We start from the raw sequence: 18,925 nt of genomic DNA, 5'->3' as shown, positions 1-18,925 counted from the left end.
CTGCACGGAGTGAGGGGGTCCGCGTTTTATCCAGCCACCCCACGGGAACCGCCTTGTCATGGCGTAGCCACAAAACAACAACCTCACACGACTTCGTTTGTCGAATATATTATTTTATTTAACATCATCGTCATAGTTCAACTTAATTTCCCCCTTCATTCATTGAAAATGATCAACTCTGAATGTACACATACTGCAAACTGTCAAAAATATACAAACAAATGCAGGTTTGTGCTATAGTCTGGTCAAATGTCTAAAAAACAGGTGGCACTGGGAGGAGAGAAGGAGAGAGAGAGAGAGAGAGAGAGAGAGAGAGAGAGAGAGAGAGAGAGAGAGAGAGAGAGAAGAAAAGTGGGAGAGAGAAGAGGAGAGAGAGAGAGAGAGAGAGAGAGAGAGAGAGAGAGGAGAGAGAGAGAGAGAGAGAGGAGAGCGAGAGAGAGAGAGAGAGAGAGAGAGAGAGAGAGAGAGAGAGAGAGGAGAGAGAGAGAGAGAGAAAGAGACACTGAATCCGTTTTAGACATGCACAGCATCGTTGGAGCACCGGCAGCGGTGGTCCAGGCGCGCAGTACTTCCACGCTATCCTCGTGGATAATTCATACATTTCATCGTCTGACTGTGGGGGCACAAAATGCCGGCCCACATGTAGAAAAAAAGAAAAAAAAGAAAAAAAAAAAAGAAACGAAGACAAACAAAAAAAATGCTGCTTTTTAATGGAACTGTTAGGCACATCATTGTTTTTTTCTGGTTTTATATTTTCTGGAAAAGTCTGTAATGTAGAATGCTTAAAGAAAAACAAAGAGAAAAAACATACAGTTAAAAAAAAAAACTTTTTTTTTTTTTTACCCCATTTTAAAGTCATTTTGGAATCACTGTCCTGTTAGTAATTCAGCATTGTTACATATTCTGTGTGTGTGTGTGTGTGTTTCGGGTGTTAACTGTGTGAGTACATGTAGACAAGGTGTGCATTCCTGTAGAAACGAGTGGTGATGGGAGTGAGGACTTGAGGTGCTGTGTGGATGTTTCTTGTGATTGGCAGACAGCTGACCAATCAGATGCTCAGGTCTTTGGGATTGTCCTTGTAGGTCTTCTTGGGCTCGGGGAGCACGGGCTTGGACGACTGACTGGTGTTGGTCTTGAGCGTAGCTGTAGTATTCTCTCACTTTAGAAGCTACGAACAATGTCATCATCTTCCTTCGTCCTCTGAGTCGTCCCTCCTAAAGCTTCTGATGGGGGCGATGTCTCGGCCCAGGCTACGGGCCGCTGATACTGAGGTTCGGGGGTGCTACCACGGCTGGCATAGCGCCCTCTCCCTCTCCATCATCTCGGGGTGAACGCCCCTCAGCAGCGAACTGTACCTCCTGGTAGGCTGAATCGAGTCTGGAGTGCGGACTCTGGGCAGGTTGGCATCTCTGTAGGCGTCTCTCTGGCCCCGGAGAATGCAAGTCCCTCAGCAGCCTGTCCCCCTTATAAGCCCTCTCCATGGAGGAGGCCCTCATCAGCAGGCTATCCTCCCCATACAGGCGATCCTTACTTCGCAGTAGTGGAAGTGTGGCTTCCCTGTTCAGGCGGTCCAGGGCCGGCGACTCTCGCAGGATGCTGTCCTCAAAAGGGAGGCTGGGTTCAGGAGACTTGGCAGGCTCCTTCAATACGGCCTCATTTCCGTTGGGCTTCTCATTGCTGCGGATCGGTCTCTGAGGGGAGGCATACCGGTAGGGGTCTGAGGAGTGGGCGCGGCGCCTTGTGGGGGAGTGATGCCGAGAGCGGTAGGGGGACCTCTGACGTTGAGGTGAGCGGTGATGAGAGCGGTGAGGAGAGCGGTGAGGAGAGCGGTGAGGAGAGCGATGAGGAGAGCGGTGAGGAGAGCGATGAGGAGAGCGGTGACGGCGGTACCTTTCAGGAGAGCGCCCACGGTTACGCCCCCTGTTGTTGCTATCCAGGGTGTTTTCGGCACTGCGCGACCGGCTGTTTCCCTTATTAGGCGAACGGTGGTGGCTGCGGTGGCGATGGCCATCACTTTTCTTGTCATCCTTCTTCTTAACTTGCTTGGGCACATTCTTCCCCTTGGACTTCTTCCCCTTGTGTCTTCCCGTGCTGGTTTTGTTGGGGGAGTTGTGGCGGTGGTTGGAACGGTGGTGCTTGCCAGTGCCGTGTGTGCGACGGCTTGGCTCCGTCTTGCTCCGGGATGATTGTTTGGGTTCTGGTGGGTAGCTGGACTCGGATGGCGCGCTTGTTGGGAGCAGGGTGCTCACTTCCGCAGAGTTTTGTACCCCTGTGGCTGAATCGACTGCGCTGCCGTCGTTGGGGCTGCCGTCTGCAACACAGGGTGACATACAGACCAGGGTAGAGGGATCAAACATGCATCTAGACTCTAAAAGCGTCAGTCGGCTTTTACATTAATCATGCTGACTCACTCAGACATGAAGCTGAGAACGTTTCCAATGGAAGCCAGTCTGATGTTAATCAAATGTTAGATGGCACAGCAGCATCCAATGGCAACATTGTAGCTCACAGAGTAAAAGGCAGTGACAAAGTCGTGAAGCAGCCATTGCATTGAGAGACTTGTTACCCACAACAAACCTGCTCCCTGGTGAACCTGGAGTCATCTCTCTGAAGCAGAATGGGACGTGGCTCTTCAGGTGGTTGGAGCGGAGGCTGGTTACAGTCAGGACTAATGTGCTGCATGATAATGACGCTGCTTCATTGTATTGATTAGCCATGCTTTTTCATGCTGACGTGATGCCTCAGATACTTGTAAATCTTTAAAGCAAATCAAATGTTTAAGATGATGCTGTGAATGTGCCGCAGTGACGACTTGTGAAAAATAAACATTCTTAAGTCGTGCATCTGCTCAAATTCACAGCTTAATGATCTTTTTTCTCTCTATAAGCCATCACAAGGCTTTATGACATGATTAGGTCCGAACGTCTTTTCTCAGTTCCACCCATACGCCTAAAGGCCACAAACTAAAGACTATCAGAAACAATTCTATTCTAGAGAGCATTTTTAAACTGAGCAACAAACCGACTCTGCTGTTCATCTTTGGACTTTTAAACGACGCAGTATCCAGGAGAAGAGCTATGGCAGCGGTGACACCGGCAAAGCATTTGGGTGAATGGATTTGTATGCATGGAGTAGAGCACAGGCATGAGTGAGGTGAGGCCACACCGCACACACCAGGATGAAGAAAGACTGAGAAAGACAGGCAGCCAGACGACAGAAGACCGTTACAAACCGTGGTCGGATTTTGGAGGACAGAGGCCTCCCCCATCTTCTCATTTCTGATACATGTAGTGAGATGGGGAGCGGCCATCCCTGAAGGAAGACAAGTGCCCAGCGCAATACAGAGAGAAGGGAGCATACACACAAACAGGAAAAAAAGAGAAGAGCACAGTAGTTTAGATTGCTTGGAACCAGCTTGAAAGAATAGAAGAAGGGCGAATTATTGTCTGCTTTGATTCTTAAATGAAAAAAAGTGTTTATTTGATCATTGAGTCATTCAGAGTGAACAGACAGTCCAGGAAGTAACCCAAACCCTTCAGTGGAAACCATCAGTTACAGAGAAAAGTCCTGGAAACAAGCGTGCGCACACCCACACCCACACCCACACACACACCCACACACACACACACAACCACACACACCTGGACAGGTGAACACAGAAGCAGAAGAAAAAAAAACAACAAAGACAGTGAGGCTGGTACGCCACAACAGCGAAACGGAGCAGTTTTACATTGCTGACAGAAATCAAAAGAAACACTGGCATGACTGTCAAAAAGGCTGCGCCAACTAAAAAGTACAGACAATGATTCCAAAATATACAAGTTCACATGATGTCATATTGGTTCAGACAGCTCATCTTAGTGGAAATAAAAACTTACACCGATTCTCAATACAGGCAAATATATCTCCACTCGGGGGGGGGGGGGGGGGGGGTGGGGGGCAACAATAAGAAAACGAAAACATTTGTGGCTCATGACTATCAATCAATACTCGTTAATACAATGATTAAAAAAAAAAAAAAAAAAGTTCCATAAATATTATGGAAGATAGACAACAGAAGGGGTGAGAAACTTCAAATGAACACTTTTGACAAGTTCATGCAGCAATAAACTTTTATCCATTAATATGTGGCTTTGATTCATGGCTCTGTACACTGAAAAAAAATACTTGTAAAAATGCCTCTATTCATTTCATCACTGTACAAAATGTTTATATAATTAGCACGACTCACTTTCTTTTCGAATGGGGGAAGTGTGAAGTTCCTATCTTCACAGCTTTTCAATGACATTAACAGGAGGTAAAAAAAACAAAAACTCAATCCATGGATTAATGAATAATGTCTAACAAAGCATTGTGAGACTTTTCTCTTGAAAATCGCTTTCCTTCCCAATACAGTTCTCACTTAAAACCTTTAAGAGTTCAGTAGCTTACATTCACCTTCAATAAATATTATAAATATGTTTGTGTCACATCATAGCAAAAGCTGTGAGAGGCCCCATCTTTAATCACGGGGATGCGATGGATCAAGTTTTCACTTTCTCTTAATGCTAAGTTGGTGTTAAATGGGGAACTGGAGTCATCAGTTACACTTCTTACCAACATGACACATTGATCTTTTTTTTCCTGCTCTGGTCATTTTAATCCTGTAAACAGTTTCTTCTTTAATGTTGCACTGAAATTAGACCCACCACCATTCTGTTAAGTCCCAGCGCAGTGCTTTTGCTCAGTGGTCAGAAGGTTAAAAGTGACAGTGGGATGACAAGGAAACAGCGCAGGTAACAGCAGAGGGGGCAACAGCACCCACAGGAGCCACCAAAGCCCAGGAGAGACCACCACCATAAAGAGACTCAAAGCCAAGCAACGCCCCCTTTTCCCCTTCCTGGTCTGTTTATGCCAGGAATAGGTTAGGTGTCCTGGGAGTGAGATTTAGTTCTTTCCCTTTCAACCCACCACCGTCCACTGGGCGCCCCCTGGCTCAGGGTGTGAAGATGGGTGAGAAGGGAATGTTTTCGTAGATTGACCCACCATATTCAGGCACAGAGCCGTCACCCCTCTTGAGCACCAGATGGACGCGTCTGCCTCCATTCTTGATGAGCTCGATGGCTCGTGCGTGCTTCATGCCCTTGGTGCTCTCGCCGTTGATCTCCAAGATTTCATCTCCGACCTGGGGTGAGGAGGAGGATCAGGACGGGAAAGAAGAGGGGAAGGAAGCACAAGGTGGGAGGCACAACGTTACAAGTTAGGCAGGAGTGACAGGTGAAGATGGAAGGGAGAGGATGGAAATCAGAGGGGAAAAGGAGAGGAGACAGCAGAGCAAAACAAACGACAGTGGGGGGGGGCACACACCAGAGGAAAGACGAAGCACAGAAGTTCAAAGGGACACAATGACAGCAGAGGAGAAGGAAAGGGTGGACAGGTAGACGAAAAGTTACATATTAGATCTACGGAGTGATAAAGTGCACTGAAGAAGATTGTTTTCTATACCAACAGTTTACAGAGAGAACAAATCAAAAAGCGGTAACCGTGATGCTGAGGGAGAAAGATGAGAGGGAGAGAGATGTGGGGGGAAAACAGGAACCAGAAGAAACACTTTTGGATTCTTTGACTCCACTCCTCAGGTTATCTGTCAGTGCTGTCTGCACCAAGGGAATACTTCTCTGGCAGAATGCGAATCACCCCGACACCTCTTTATGCCTCGCAGAGCAGCTGCTATTAATAACTCTGCTAATAAGGTGCACAGATACAAACCGCTGCATTCGTATATGCATGTACAAATGTGGTAATGAATGCTCACCCACGTCCGGGAACTCCTTCACTAAACCATGGAAAAATAAGCAAGAATCCAACATTCACTCTGCATCTACCAAGTCTCCCAATAATCCCTGTGAATTGTATATTTAATCACCGAAGAGCTGCCGACTTTGTGCGACTAATCAAATTAAAAAAAGTTTAATATTTCCGTTTAATAACAGCTTCTGTTGCATGTATGAATTCCAGCTTACAAGCTCTTCCTGAAATGTGCATTAATTAGAGAGCACCGGCTCTTTCAGGGGCTATGCTCCATGGCTCGACAGTGTTTGCATGGTTTGACATCGCACTCATGCAGTGAATCATCATGCGACTGAGCCAGTAGGCGACTGTGTCAATGCGCATGGAAGCATAACTCATAATAATTGGGACTAGATTATGCACGGGCACTTTTAATGATAGATAATATTACTCTGCTGACGTTGGTCGGTGAGGCAGTAATCAGCTTGTCAGAGCAGTCAGCTGTTTCAGACGGTACTTGAAAGTGAGGAAATAGGTTGTTTTCAGTGTCTTGCTAACACAAGTTGTGTTATGCTCCTAAAGTGGGCAATACCATAAACAAACAAACAAACAAACAAACAAACAAACAAACAAACAAACAAAAACATGTCATCTCTGACGAGCATGGTTTTAGATGTTTTTTTTTTTTTTTTTTTTTTTTTTTAAAGAACTTTTTAGAAGCTATGGGGGCAAAAGCTGAGAGGATCAACACAGAGGGATCTGTCCATCGTGGACTCCCCTTGTGTTTCCAATAACTACAGGCTGCAACATATTATTATGTTATGGTGTGTTTAAATGTCCGATGATTTGCGATAATGAAATGGTGCTTTTGCCATTTTGTGTCCGTACCCTCATCTTTCCATTGCGCACAGCGGCTCCGTCCTCAGCCAGCCTCAGTACGTACAGGTCCATGTTGTACTCTCTGCCTCCTCGCAGGCTGAAGCCAAAGCCTTTGTTATCTCGCTCCAGGTCCACTGAATAGAACTCAGCATCCTGATAGAGGCAGACACACATGGGCACGAGGAGGGTAAGGGACAGACAAATTCCTGTTAGCATCAAGGTCATTTTTGTAATTCAGTTTTCCTATGCGTGCGTGTGTGTGTGTGTGTGTGCGCACTCTCTGAAGTGGTATCCTGTTTCAGGGGTATAGGACAAATGCCACCTCAAGGAAAGTCACACCCATTTACTACTTGTGCCAGACTCTCTCCTTGTGTGTGCATGTGTGTGTGTGCATATGCTCAGGTGTAAGGATGCTGAATTATTGATGCCTTGGTCTCCAGATGATAGAAAGAGACAGACTAGGCACCACAAGGACACGCACACATTCTCTGCAGCTCCTGTCTTCACGCCCTCCTAATCTCCTCTGCTGAGGAATCAATGCTATCTGGCAGAGCCATCTCCACAACAACAGATTAATTCAGTGGTGAGCACTATGGACTGAGGGGCTACTGTGAAAGCAAACAGGCTTTCCTTAGTGCACAGCCTCAGATAACACCAGCAGGTGGTTGTAAAGAGAAATGAATAAAAATACACATTGTTTGTCCTTGGAAGGCTGGGTGGGTGGATTGGTAGATGCATGGAGGGACAGGGGAGGAACAGGTGTTTGGACCATCAAACAGCTGGGATGGAGGTTTAAAAAGACAATGGGGTCTTTTTGGGAACAGTACTGAGTGTTGGATGGTGACATGAAATGTAATGGATGGACGGACGGATGGAGTGCCCTTCGTTACCTGAGGTGAAGCTTGCTGAGTTGGTGGCTGGGGAGGCGGGGCTTGTGGGGGTTTAAAATCAAAAGATTCCTGTTTTGGTTTGGTGTTGCTCCTGAAAAAAAAGGACAAAAACATGAGCCTGACATTGGAATGTAATAAAGGCATTCAATAACCAACACAAACCCTCTACATTCCAAAGACTTTTCACGATAGTCCGTATTATTGTGTTACAGTATCGGGTTTCCTGCTCACCTGGCCTCAGGTGCAGCCTGTTGTTGAGGCGTGTGAGTGGTGGTTATAGTGGCAATCTTCTCAGCATTTGTCAACAAAGATGCGTTTGATGACTCTGAGCAGGGTGGGACAAAAGAAAAAAGACAAGTTTGTTTCGACTTTCAGCAAAAAACACTTGAATGTAATAATAAAAATAAAAAAATAAAAAAAGTGTTTGATCAAACTGGCCGATTAAAAAGAACGACAAAAAACTTCTTTTAAAGACATATTCCGTCTGTCAGACTATTCATGAACCTCTCTGCCTGTTGTGAACATAAAACATTCCTGCTTTCTCCATATAGGAATGCAATTCAAGGACTTCTAATTTGCATGAAAGACGTCTCTCTGGTGTTTGGCTGTGTGATGGAATTAAATCTATTTTTCACACAGGAAACATTTTCATCTTCCACACTTTGTACTCTGGTAACGATTCAGCAGATGCCAGCTGCAAACATTCTCTGCCCCTCAGGGACCCCCTCTGGCCCTTCCACCAGCCTCTGGACTTCCTCAAACAGTCAGTCATTAAGAAACCTTTCTTCACCTTAACAACATAATTGTTCTTGGCTATTGTGCACCCAATCATTAAATTACAGCTCATCTATCCATTAGACAGAGACTTGCCATGTCTCTCCCGTCAGGTCCACTCTTACCTATTCACATCCTTCACCTCCATTGCTCCCCATGGAACCTTTAGGCTTAACCCCTCAGATACCCGTTGAAGTATAAAGACCACTAATCAAGTTGGAGTGTGGGCGAAATAACCCTCCTTCAGCAGACACACAGCTATCCCATAAACACTACTCGCCCCTGCACATGCTCATCTGCATAACCAGCTTCCTCCATTCTGCTGCCTCTCTTCATTTATCCCTCCTCTGTCAATCAGTCACTTTTTCCATTCAGCTTTCACCCCACTCTCTCCGTTATCTCCTCTTGCTTATAAACGCGGACAGAGAAAGCCCAGAGTTACATCTGTCATTTGTCTCCGACCCTGGCAATATGCCCTCCAGACCCCCGAGGACAGACTAAGGGAGGAGAAGAGGAACAATCAAAATGACAATCTCAAAAGGAGGGAAAAAGAAAAAAGAAAAAGACGGAATCAGTTTGAATGAAAACAAGGAAGACGAGTTCAGACAAGTAGGTCTGCACCGAGCAATATCTAATAAACAATCTGTGATAAAAAAGGAGAGATTTCACCTCATGTTTGTCTCCTTTCTTACACAATGGGAGATAATGAGGTGTGGTTCACCTGCACCGTGACCACACGCTGTAGAGACTGAGGCTTTGATGAAGGCATTAGCCACTCTTGCATGCTTTAGTGTGCCAATTTCCATTGTCACCGCAGAAGTTTGAAGCGCCACTCAATGCAAAGCTCCATCTCTGCACCCACACAGAGGAAAGGTGAGCTGGCGTGACTTCAGCTTGAAGAAGCTTGTGCAGCGGTAGTTATTCACATCAAAAACTTTAGACACGTCCCGTTCACAACCACTTGTGCCGAGACGTGCCGAGAGAACAGTCGCATAGAAACATACTTGGAGAAAGACGGGGCAGAATCTTTCAGTATCACTCTCTCTGTCTCTGTGTCAGACAGTCTGTTTGTTTGTTTGACACGTGCGCATGAACGCAAACCCGGACGTTCCTATAAAGCACATCCATCCGCCTTGCTCTGTGTGTCTTGTTGCAAGAGCGATTAGGCCCACTCTTCTCTTCAACTGCTCTGGACGAACAGGAAAACAACAACAACAAAAAAACTCTTCATCCATGAGAAACAAGCTGGAAAGCAACGAGTGGCGGACAAACCGCTCCAACGTCTGCCCCCAGGTTGACGGGGCGCATCGCCTTCCTCACAATTAAAATCGGCATTTGTGAAGCACGCCGGAGTGATCTGTCAGCACAAAAATGCGAGCGCTCTCAGCAGCACAGTTCCACATGTGATGCGTACAAAGTTTCCTTAAAACCACTGACAGATAAGACGGGCCCACATACACAGAGAAGTTCTGCACTCTGTTTCTCTCCCTTTCACACACATGCACGCTGACAACTACATTGCTCTGGCGTGTTGTCCAGCGCAGGCGTGCTGAAGGCAGAAATGGACCGACTGGGAAGATTCCAAAATATTCCCACAGAAGCAGTTCTTTCAGCACTGCGGGGGTGTTCCACACACTTTGAAAACAAGGCAAGAAACGGAAAGCTTTTATACAACACTACAGCCATAAATCATAACTATGCAGACCAGGAAATATAAGACCTGCTTCTCAAATAATCCGACTCTGTGGTCGCACCGACAGCTCGCAGTCGTGCTGTTTGACCTCCATCAATGTGCCAGAAAGCAAAGCCAATTAAGCGCGGTTATTTGGTTCGTCTTTGCATGAATTCTTTGCAAGGAGCTTAAAGGAATAATGCCCTGTTGGTCAGGGCTATTTGGCATCTGCCGTGAAATATATCCCACACTAAAAGTCATATAGACCCTGTTCACACCATGACTTTGGCTTTCAGGGTGGGATAACTGCCTGCTTTTCCAGACTAACTAAGAGCTGACAACCATCTACGATTCACTATGTACAAGTCATACACAAACAGGTTCAGTAGCTTACACAACCCAACCACAAATAAAACCACTGATAATGAAGACAATTAAGTTGGCATGCGTTTCAGCCGGCGTTCTCTACTCACCATCTCCAGGAATGATGCGTAGAGTGACGGTGTTCCCGGCCTCCTTGATGAGGTTGACGATGTCAGAGTGGGACTTATTGGTGATGGAGCATCCATTAACAGCCAGGATGCGGTCGCCGACCTTCAACTTCCCACAGCGGTCCGCTGGGCTCCCCTCAATAATGCGCCCTATTTTGTGAGGCATGGCCACACATGCATTTCCAGCTTTGGTCACCATTGATATGTAGGGATGCACGATTCAGTGTGTGCGAGTGCGTGTTTTGGGTTGTGAGGGATTGTGGTTGGAAAAACAAGAGAAAGAAGGGAAAAGGGAAAAAAGGAGCAGAAAAGAGGATCAACAGGGTTAATTCACCAGCAGCCAACAGCCAGCCAAGCTAAAGTCACTGAGAGAAGAAGAGCGGATCAAGATATGGCAGGATATATGCAAGCGTCAGCAAAGAGAGGCAAATTCAAATGTTCTCTGCAAGGAAATCAGAGTCCACCATACTGCAGTTATCAGTACTTTTCCTGTGAATCCCTTTTTCCTCTGGAAAATCTGAACACAAGTCCATATTCAAGAGTATTCCTGCATCCCCTCCATTTGCTTAAAGCTGCTCCAGGACTCCCCTTGTGCTCAAAAAGTGAGCAAAGTAACAACAATGCATCTCAGATACCTTCACTGTCAAGCGTACATCAGAGCTGACATCTAAGCATCTGTACCTCTCTGTCTGCAGATGTGCGCAGTCAATCTCTCCATACTATACTTTTCATGATCATTCATTCAACTTGTGCACCTTGTACTAATCCCAAACCCCCTCCTGTCTGTTTGACTGAATTTAGCCACATTTCTCACTGCCAGCCTGTGCTTTCCTCTGTTTGTGGCCCATGAAAGGGAGCCACCCGGTGAATCTGAGCGATTTCAGACCTTTTCAGTCCATCCACCCTCACAGAGCCAAGAGACAGGCAGAAGCAGTGGGGGCAAAGAGCGCAAAGACTGCATAGAAAACCCACAACTGGTCTGTGGAAAATGAATTCAGAAAATTTACAGAGACAATTCGACTTCTAAAACAGTTCCAACTGTATGCTGGGAACGTATGATGCAATGATGTCTCATAACAGCTGAGTAATGCAAAATGAACTGAAAACAGACAAAGTTATTTTGAGTGAATCTCTGCAATGCTGCGTTGTTTCAAAAAAAAAAAAAAATCATTCACACTGATTATTTCTGTCATTTATCCTGCACAGCAGCATTGCATTATCATTAAGTGCCAACTGACTCGGCTGAAGCCACTAAGTTGAGCTGAATAATACAAACGCCTTACGTAAGGCCCACTTCGCCTGTGATCAATTATGAAAGCCTTGTGGAAGCGTAGCAGCAGCTGCAAGGGAAGAAAGGCTTTCGCTGTCTTGGTTTGACAAGCTAGAGTGAATATGAGAAAGAAGAAGTACTTATTTGAAGACTGTTGATATTGAACAAGCAGGACTGTAAATAGCCAAAAATCTGTGCTGGATGTCAGGCTATTTAGCGCTCTGGGGTTTTTATAGATGATACAAAGAAATCCCACAAAGAAGAAAAAAGATAAAAGTACCCAGAAATGAGAAAAAAAGACAGTGTGTGTGCGTGTGTGTGTGTGTCAGGTTTGGCTGAGTAGAACTGATAATGATTACATGTGCCATCAAGAGCAATGCACCTGAAGATATTTTAGAACTTACAAAGCACTCCATCAAAAAGGCTGAAGCATCTCTTACCGAAGGTGGTGCCCGCTTCAGGCCGTGACACTGACGAGACGATGACAAAACCGAATCCTTCGTTCTCGCCGCGGCGAATCTCTACGTCATAGGGCTGCAAAGTAGAGGAGGTGGCGATTGAGGTGGAGTTGGGAGGCTGAGAGGACGTGATGGGAGCTGCAGCAGTGACCACAGCATTCCCACTAACCCCCATCCCAGGCCCTCCGCCGCCGCCGCTGCCAATGCCGGAGGTGGAGCCACTACCAGAGCTGACGGTGTTGAGGGAGTTCTGGCTGCCCTGTAGCGTGCGCTTCCCGATTTCCTCGGTCAGGCTGGGCGCCTGCGTGCTGCTGTGGTGTGAGGAGGCTGGTGATGGAGGCACATCTCCCTCTGCTTTAACTAGAAAAGGCAAAAGAAGGATCAACTGAGAAGGTCGCAGATATAAGTTGGAGGGTTAAAAAGGAAATGGTAGCAACAAAGGAGCAAGATTTACAGAAGAAACACAGAGTGCAAACAGGGAACGAATGAATAAGAGAAGTCAAAAATATCAAAAGGGAAATTAAGACAAGGCGGTGAGGGAATAAAAACGAGGCCAGTCGCTGCGTTATAAGAGACGATGTTGAAATGATAAGGCAAAAAAACAAAAAAAAAACAAAAACAACTTAAGATATGACAACAACTAAATGTTGCATCATCTGTACAATCTGAACATAAAAACTTACATTTCACCTCTTACAACTAGTTTATTTTGTAATGAGATAAAGCCTGTTACACAGCTAAGGGAGACAGGCCTCTACGAGAATCTCCTCTGTGATCTATTATGAACAAAAGATGAACTGAAGACACGGCCTGTCTGCTCTATCTGGACATTTCATTCCACAATTCATTTCCTGTACAGCTGCGCATCGAGGGCGCTTCACACTCTACGCTCTGAGGCAGATGGGGAACAGCAATGCATTAATGTCTGGCTGCCGTCACTGTGCAGAAGGTTGACCACCCTCTCCATCATGTTTATGGGCCTTTCTTTATCGGCTGCTGAGGAGCGGAGCGGAGCGGAGCTGAGATGAGCGGTGGGAAGGCGGTGAGGGGGCGTGGGCGTTTGCTTAGGGTAGCGGCTGACCGCTTCCACAGCCAGACTAATAAAGAGGGAGGAGCGGACCCTGGACTCCTTTGGAACTGTGGTTAAAATAAACATGGCTATAGATGCAGGTCTGGGTGATCTAAGTACAGTGTATTTCAGCAACTGAAAACTGTTGTACTGTAGCAACAACAGTACTGTTGTTCTGAAACTGTACAGACGGACAACTGAAGAAATGAGTTCAAAGAAAATGTAGTTCTAAGAAGTACATCAGACAGGACACCCAACAAAGCTGCTCCCCTGTCTCTACCAGCTTGCTTCTTACCTGCGTAGCCGGTTTTGCGTCGCACAGTGAGGTTCACGTGACCTTGTTTAGCAGCCTGCTGCATCAGTTGCACCACCAGTTGGTGAGACTTGCCCACCACAGCTGTGCCATCCACACATATCAGCTCGTCGCCGGATCGCAGGCGTCCATCCTCATCTGCAGCACCGTACTTCACTATGTGGCCGATGTAGATCTGAAACGCATGCAAAGCAGCTGGCTGAGACTTCCTCAAGTTAACATCACAAATGGACACAAACAGATCCGTGTTAAACCTTTTGTGGGCTAAACGAGCAAAATATTAAATATATACACATTTCACAGCAGCCATAAACAAGACATGAACTATATTTATGCTGCAATAGAGCGTCACAGCAACATCTTTAATCGCCTCTCCACTGTGCAGCTTGGATAGCAGTTGTTATCCAAACCATGATCTGAAGTATATCATGTTTTTCCTCAAGTGAGGAGGGAAAAGAGGCAGTGCAGACCAGCGAGCAACAACAAACAGTAACAAAAAGATGGTGTGATTGTATGACATGCTCTTAGATCAAAGAGAAACTATGTAACTGCCCAAGACACAAAGTCAGAGCTACCAAAAACTGTACAGATGCTCTCGCCTGTGCAGCGAATATAGCCCCCCTGTCATCACTCAAGTTGCTGGATCTTGTCAATTCTAGTTGACAGATTTCAGCCAAATATATCGTGAAAAATCTGGTAAACTGAAAAACAAACTGGAGAAGTTTCAGCTGTGAAGAAAGTTTGAGAGACTCACAGGTTCTCCCGGCTCGTTTCCTCCAAGGATCCTGAAGCCAAAGCCCGTGTCCTTCCTCCACAGGAAAATGTCTTGCTCCTGGAAGTCTGGAACTGCGTAATCAACAAACTACCATCAACAATTCTGCATAACAACAGCCATCCTGGGGGAAATTCCCTGAGCCTGCACTAGTGCAGGAACAATCCCAGCTGGTAGGTATTTTGCTACAATCTTTCAGTCAAGTTTCCTGCAGGCAACCCAGTGACAATAACAGATCCATCTACCGTTCTCAGGGAGTAAAACAATCAGCTTGCTCACGTCAAAATGTAAATAAACACACTCTGAAACAGTATTACAGTATTAAGCGGCACAAAGAAAGAACAAACGAGCGATCAATCAGAAAGATAACAATGGCTCTATTTTTGGGTTTGGAGCCAAATTACAAAGCGTAAAAAGGTCAAACAGGCTTCAACATAATTAGAAACAATCTGGCTAAAAGCTCTCGTCTGATGCCTGAAATAGTAAACCTTTTGTTGTAGTTTTTTTTAAATATATATTTCCTGTGACATTCGTACTTGGTGGACAAGTTAAAATGGACCATACTATCTCTTTAAATATGACGTGCAGTTCATCCATTTCCACGCTGGCCTATGCTGTGGCGCTTTTCTCAGCTGACAGAGGCCCTCATGCATGCTGGGAAAGGATCTATACTGTTGAGGAGAGTATGGCTGCTACATGGTTCACTCTGACCCCCAAGAGACAGAACCCAGTTTGTGTGTTTGCTAGTTACTAGAAATGTGCTTTCCTATTAAAAAGGCATTGCACAGCAGCAGATGACAGCTCGTGGCTGGTAGTTAAAAAAAAAAAAAAAAAAGATGAGACATCCAAGTATTTAAGTGTTTGTACACATGAGCTTCTTTCCTATTAAAATAGCATCTCTTAGGATTTACCCTTTTTTGTTTAAATCTTCAACGCTAAAAAAAAGTATAAAATAAAAGCTTAGGATACATTTCTAATATGACGACCTTCTGAGGAAAAGTTCCAGTATTGGGATGGAATCTGAACGCATGATTTCAAATGGATTTTTCTGATTTTGCGCAGAGCTGGTGTGACTTAAAGGAACGGGAACCACAGCGGCTCCTTTTAGAGTCTGAATAAAGGCCGGGATAAGACGAATAGGAATAGTGTCTGGAACTGGGCGTCAGTACAGTCAGACAAAACGTCTGTGCGTGCGCATGGATTCGTACGGTCGCAGCTGTGCTATACGAGCTGACAAACATGCACCTCTGAGCAAACTCTCTGGCAGATATCCGCTCTCTTCGGCCCAGGCAGAAGGTGCCAAGACTGCTGAAGCCACAAAGAGGCTGCAGTGTGGCAGGCGGCAGAAGAAGCCCGTTTCCAATCTGCTCCTTCAGTCAACAGTGAAAAGTCCCTGCAGAGCGCAGCCATCTCTTCCAATCTATCACAAAAGCCGCAGTCGCACTGTAGGAACCTTTGGCAGTTCCTATAACCTTTTCAGGAATAGGGCCGTTTTTTTCCCGCATTCGCACATACAGGAACTCAGGACCATCGCCCTCAGTTCCTATAACCATTTTAGCTCCTTCTCCGAGGCTGGGTCTTTTCTGGGTTCTATAGGAACACATCTGACGTAGGTGTTTCATGTAGCTAGCTTCTTTGTGGTGTTTTTTCTCCTCTCCTTACTTTTCGCAGGTTTTGTTTTGTTGTTGAATGTGGCGCTAAAGTAACACGTCACTGTTGCAGACGGCTGCACCGCATCAGTCTCTATCAGGGTCCCAACTCATTTGCGAATGCAAACTGAAACAGTTCCCCTGGAGAAGGGCAGCTATCAGAACGGAATTCGAGGAGGACCGTTCTTAGAACTGCTCTGTCCGAATGCGGCTATTGTTCCTATGGAGGAACTGAACGAGGAAGAGTCAAAGGCTAACCGACACACTCTGTTCCTGCACTCTCAGGAGTCACCTGCACACCCTGCCTCCGCCGATGCATAGATCCATAAAAGATCATACAGCGGGATGAGTGGATCGATATTTCAAAAAAAGACATTCAGAGCTATAAGTGACCACTGAAAGTGAAGAATGTGGATGGTTCAAACAGAGAGGAAATTAATCTGAGAACAGGTTAAAGTCCGGCAATGACTCCGAATATTTCTGTCCTCACTTTTTAAGAGTATTATTTCTGCAAATGGAAATCATTCACCACATGGTTTGCTGGAAGACCTTGATCTTAGCAGAGCTCGTCATTACAGTGAATGTTGGACAGAGAATGTGCTCTGCCTTAGTCAAGGCCCGAGTCCTTTGGGGAGCGGAGTGAAGGATTTTTGGACGAGAGCTCACTGCGGTGCATGCATGTTTTCTTTTTATTTTCCTTTTAAAACGAACACTGCTCTCTTCATGGGCCTCTAAATGAAATTTTTTTTTAAAAAGTCCTAGACAATGTCGCAAGGGAAACTGATTACAGTATTTGGAATCTATGAGTGTTTTTGTCCAACTCTCTTTTTCTCTGTGACAGTTATTCTCATTAATTGGAGCTATCCACTCGCAGGGAGAAGGGGAGGAAGGGGGTGGGCAATTCACTGACATCCACTCCACTATTGCCGCTAATTATACCCCACATATCTCTTCAGGGAAGTCTAAACTAGTGTGTTGCTGGTGTCTGTTTGGAGAAGTGGACAGAAGTGGCATCATTAGTTTTTAAAGCACGGGACCAAAAACATGCGGGAGACTTCTGCTTCGCACGGATCATTTCAGGCTCAACCCGCACTCTGAAAACTATTATTTTTCGATGGCTTGCAATGCACAGCACGGGTTTGTCACTCTGGTGAGCAGGCATCTGTCAGTCATTGTTGGAATTAGCTGAACGGTGGGTTGTGCCAAGTACCTGTGAAGTCAATAAAAAACCTAGTCACCTAGACAAAATACTCATTTACTTTTGTGGATCTTGCTGTTGGCAGCAATATTTAGAGAAATATGTTCTTTTTCACTGAATAGAAGCTTTTAAAACCCGGCATATTTTACACTGTCTTAATAATTTATTAAGCTGGTCAGGCATGAAATCCACCGCATAAAATCTAAGATAACTGTGCAGCTTCGAGACACTTTTAATAGCAACTTTTAAGGGTTAGAGTTAGATGAGCAGATTAACCTCACGTCTGCATTCTACATGTAATGCTAAAGCTAACATACAATTCATTGAGCTTAGCACACAGACTGAAGGCAAGGGGAAGTGCTCGCCTGACTGAAGCCAAACTAACTGTATCCACATGCTTCTTATGTGTGTTTAGCTACGTTACTTGTGCTCGGTCTAGCTTAATATTAGACTGCTGTTTCCACCTCTTCACACCTTTCATAATTAGCTCTACATGAAATGACTTCATACAATACTTGTTAGTTGCCAAGTTCTAGGTGCACCAATACATTTTATCTTCATGGTACATTGCAACATCCTGTGTCTGATTAACCTGTTAAAGAGGTGATTCAACAGTATAAAAAGAGACCAGATCTGCAAAAGACCATTTGTGCAGCCTTGGAAATGCTAACACATTTTTAAAACCTAACATGAGATTAAAATGGGTCAGAACATTGTTACTTTTGTTTGAAGATATAGACAAGTTACTTACAGGCAGCGTCACTTTCCCAAAAGTGTCTCCATGTATAGCCCCTATTGAAACTACACCATAGGATCTCCACTAAGCCAACACCCCATGCAGCCCTCATCCAACCGCCACCAAAAATTCATATACTTACGCCTACTTTCATACATGCTCCTTGACTGGGCCCAGATCTTAAAGGGGTCTGGTTTTCTCTGGATGGTTCCCTCTGCTTGGGAGTCCTGGGACGGGAGGCCCGGCAATGGCTGCGAGGGGGGCGGGGGAGCGGTGCTCTCACTGAGAGGGGGTGCCAGGGACGGATGCACCGGCGAGTCTGTGTGGGCGCTCCGATGGCTGGAAACGCTATGCTGGGAGCTGTTCTGACTGTCCTTCCTTGACAACTGCTGTTGAAGAAGCAAATCAATACCATTTGACTTTTTAAGATGAGGTTGGAAGGAGTACGAGAGTTTAATTGTCAGATGATGGACAGAGAGACAAAAACATTCCAAAGGTTACTGCATCCTCAGCAGCAGAGAGGACAGGAGAAAACAGGAAGACATGAATACAAAGGAGAAAAAAAAAAGACTCATGATTGCTTCTCCTCTAGGTAAGGGAAAGTAGATCTTAAGAGAACGCCTATCACGGCAATGTTGCCACCTTCATCGGCACAAAGAATAATCAAGCTCTTTTATTTCATTTTAGCTTACAAAGGAAGAGCGGAAAAAAAGACCTCAATGGTTTCCTGTGATTAAGTCATTCGGATTTAGGAGAAAACACTATGGAGTTCAATTTACAAGGGTACATTGCCTATTCCTTTTGTTTAATAGAGTGGAATGTATTAACAAAGAACTATATTCCCTGCTGCATATGAAAAGACATTCACAGTGAATAAAGAACTTGTGGGGTTTGAAAAGGAGAGGGGGGGCTTTAGTAGTGCTGGCAAAAATGTGAAAGCCCTCATAAATTGCCACGAGCCCTGCAATAACATGGGCACTTAAGC

At 45.4% G+C, this 18,925-nt stretch overlaps 1 protein-coding gene across 6 annotated transcripts in view; it reads right to left on the bottom strand.

The window, feature by feature from the left end:
* Nucleotides 1–1,183: 1,183 nt before the first annotated feature.
* Nucleotides 1,184–18,925, bottom strand: part of magi1b (membrane associated guanylate kinase, WW and PDZ domain containing 1b) — a 119,660-nt gene continuing 101,918 nt past the window's right edge. For 2 of the 6 annotated variants that reach the window (XM_075460418.1, XM_075460422.1), the window contains 10 exons: nucleotides 18,083–18,326; nucleotides 14,340–14,431; nucleotides 13,568–13,760; nucleotides 12,186–12,563; nucleotides 10,458–10,661; nucleotides 7,770–7,863; nucleotides 7,539–7,629; nucleotides 6,658–6,801; nucleotides 5,026–5,164; nucleotides 1,184–2,311 (listed from right to left, as the gene is read on the bottom strand). In XM_075460418.1, the coding sequence (XP_075316533.1) occupies nucleotides 1,251–2,311; nucleotides 5,026–5,164; nucleotides 6,658–6,801; nucleotides 7,539–7,629; nucleotides 7,770–7,863; nucleotides 10,458–10,661; nucleotides 12,186–12,563; nucleotides 13,568–13,760; nucleotides 14,340–14,431; nucleotides 18,083–18,326 (2,640 nt within the window). In that variant the 3' untranslated portion in view covers nucleotides 1,184–1,250. Of the gene's footprint in view, nucleotides 2,312–3,232; nucleotides 3,313–3,929; nucleotides 5,165–6,657; nucleotides 6,802–7,538; nucleotides 7,630–7,769; nucleotides 7,864–10,457; nucleotides 10,662–12,185; nucleotides 12,564–13,567; nucleotides 13,761–14,339; nucleotides 14,432–18,082; nucleotides 18,330–18,925 lie in introns of those variants that run through there. The other 4 variants (XM_075460423.1, XM_075460419.1, XM_075460420.1 and 1 more) reach the window with 4 other exon arrangements.

The sequence above is a fragment of the Odontesthes bonariensis genome, chromosome 3, assembly GCF_027942865.1.
Source record: "Odontesthes bonariensis isolate fOdoBon6 chromosome 3, fOdoBon6.hap1, whole genome shotgun sequence".
Taxonomy (NCBI): domain Eukaryota; kingdom Metazoa; phylum Chordata; class Actinopteri; order Atheriniformes; family Atherinopsidae; genus Odontesthes; species Odontesthes bonariensis.
This window is presented reverse-complemented; position numbering and strand designations above follow the sequence as displayed.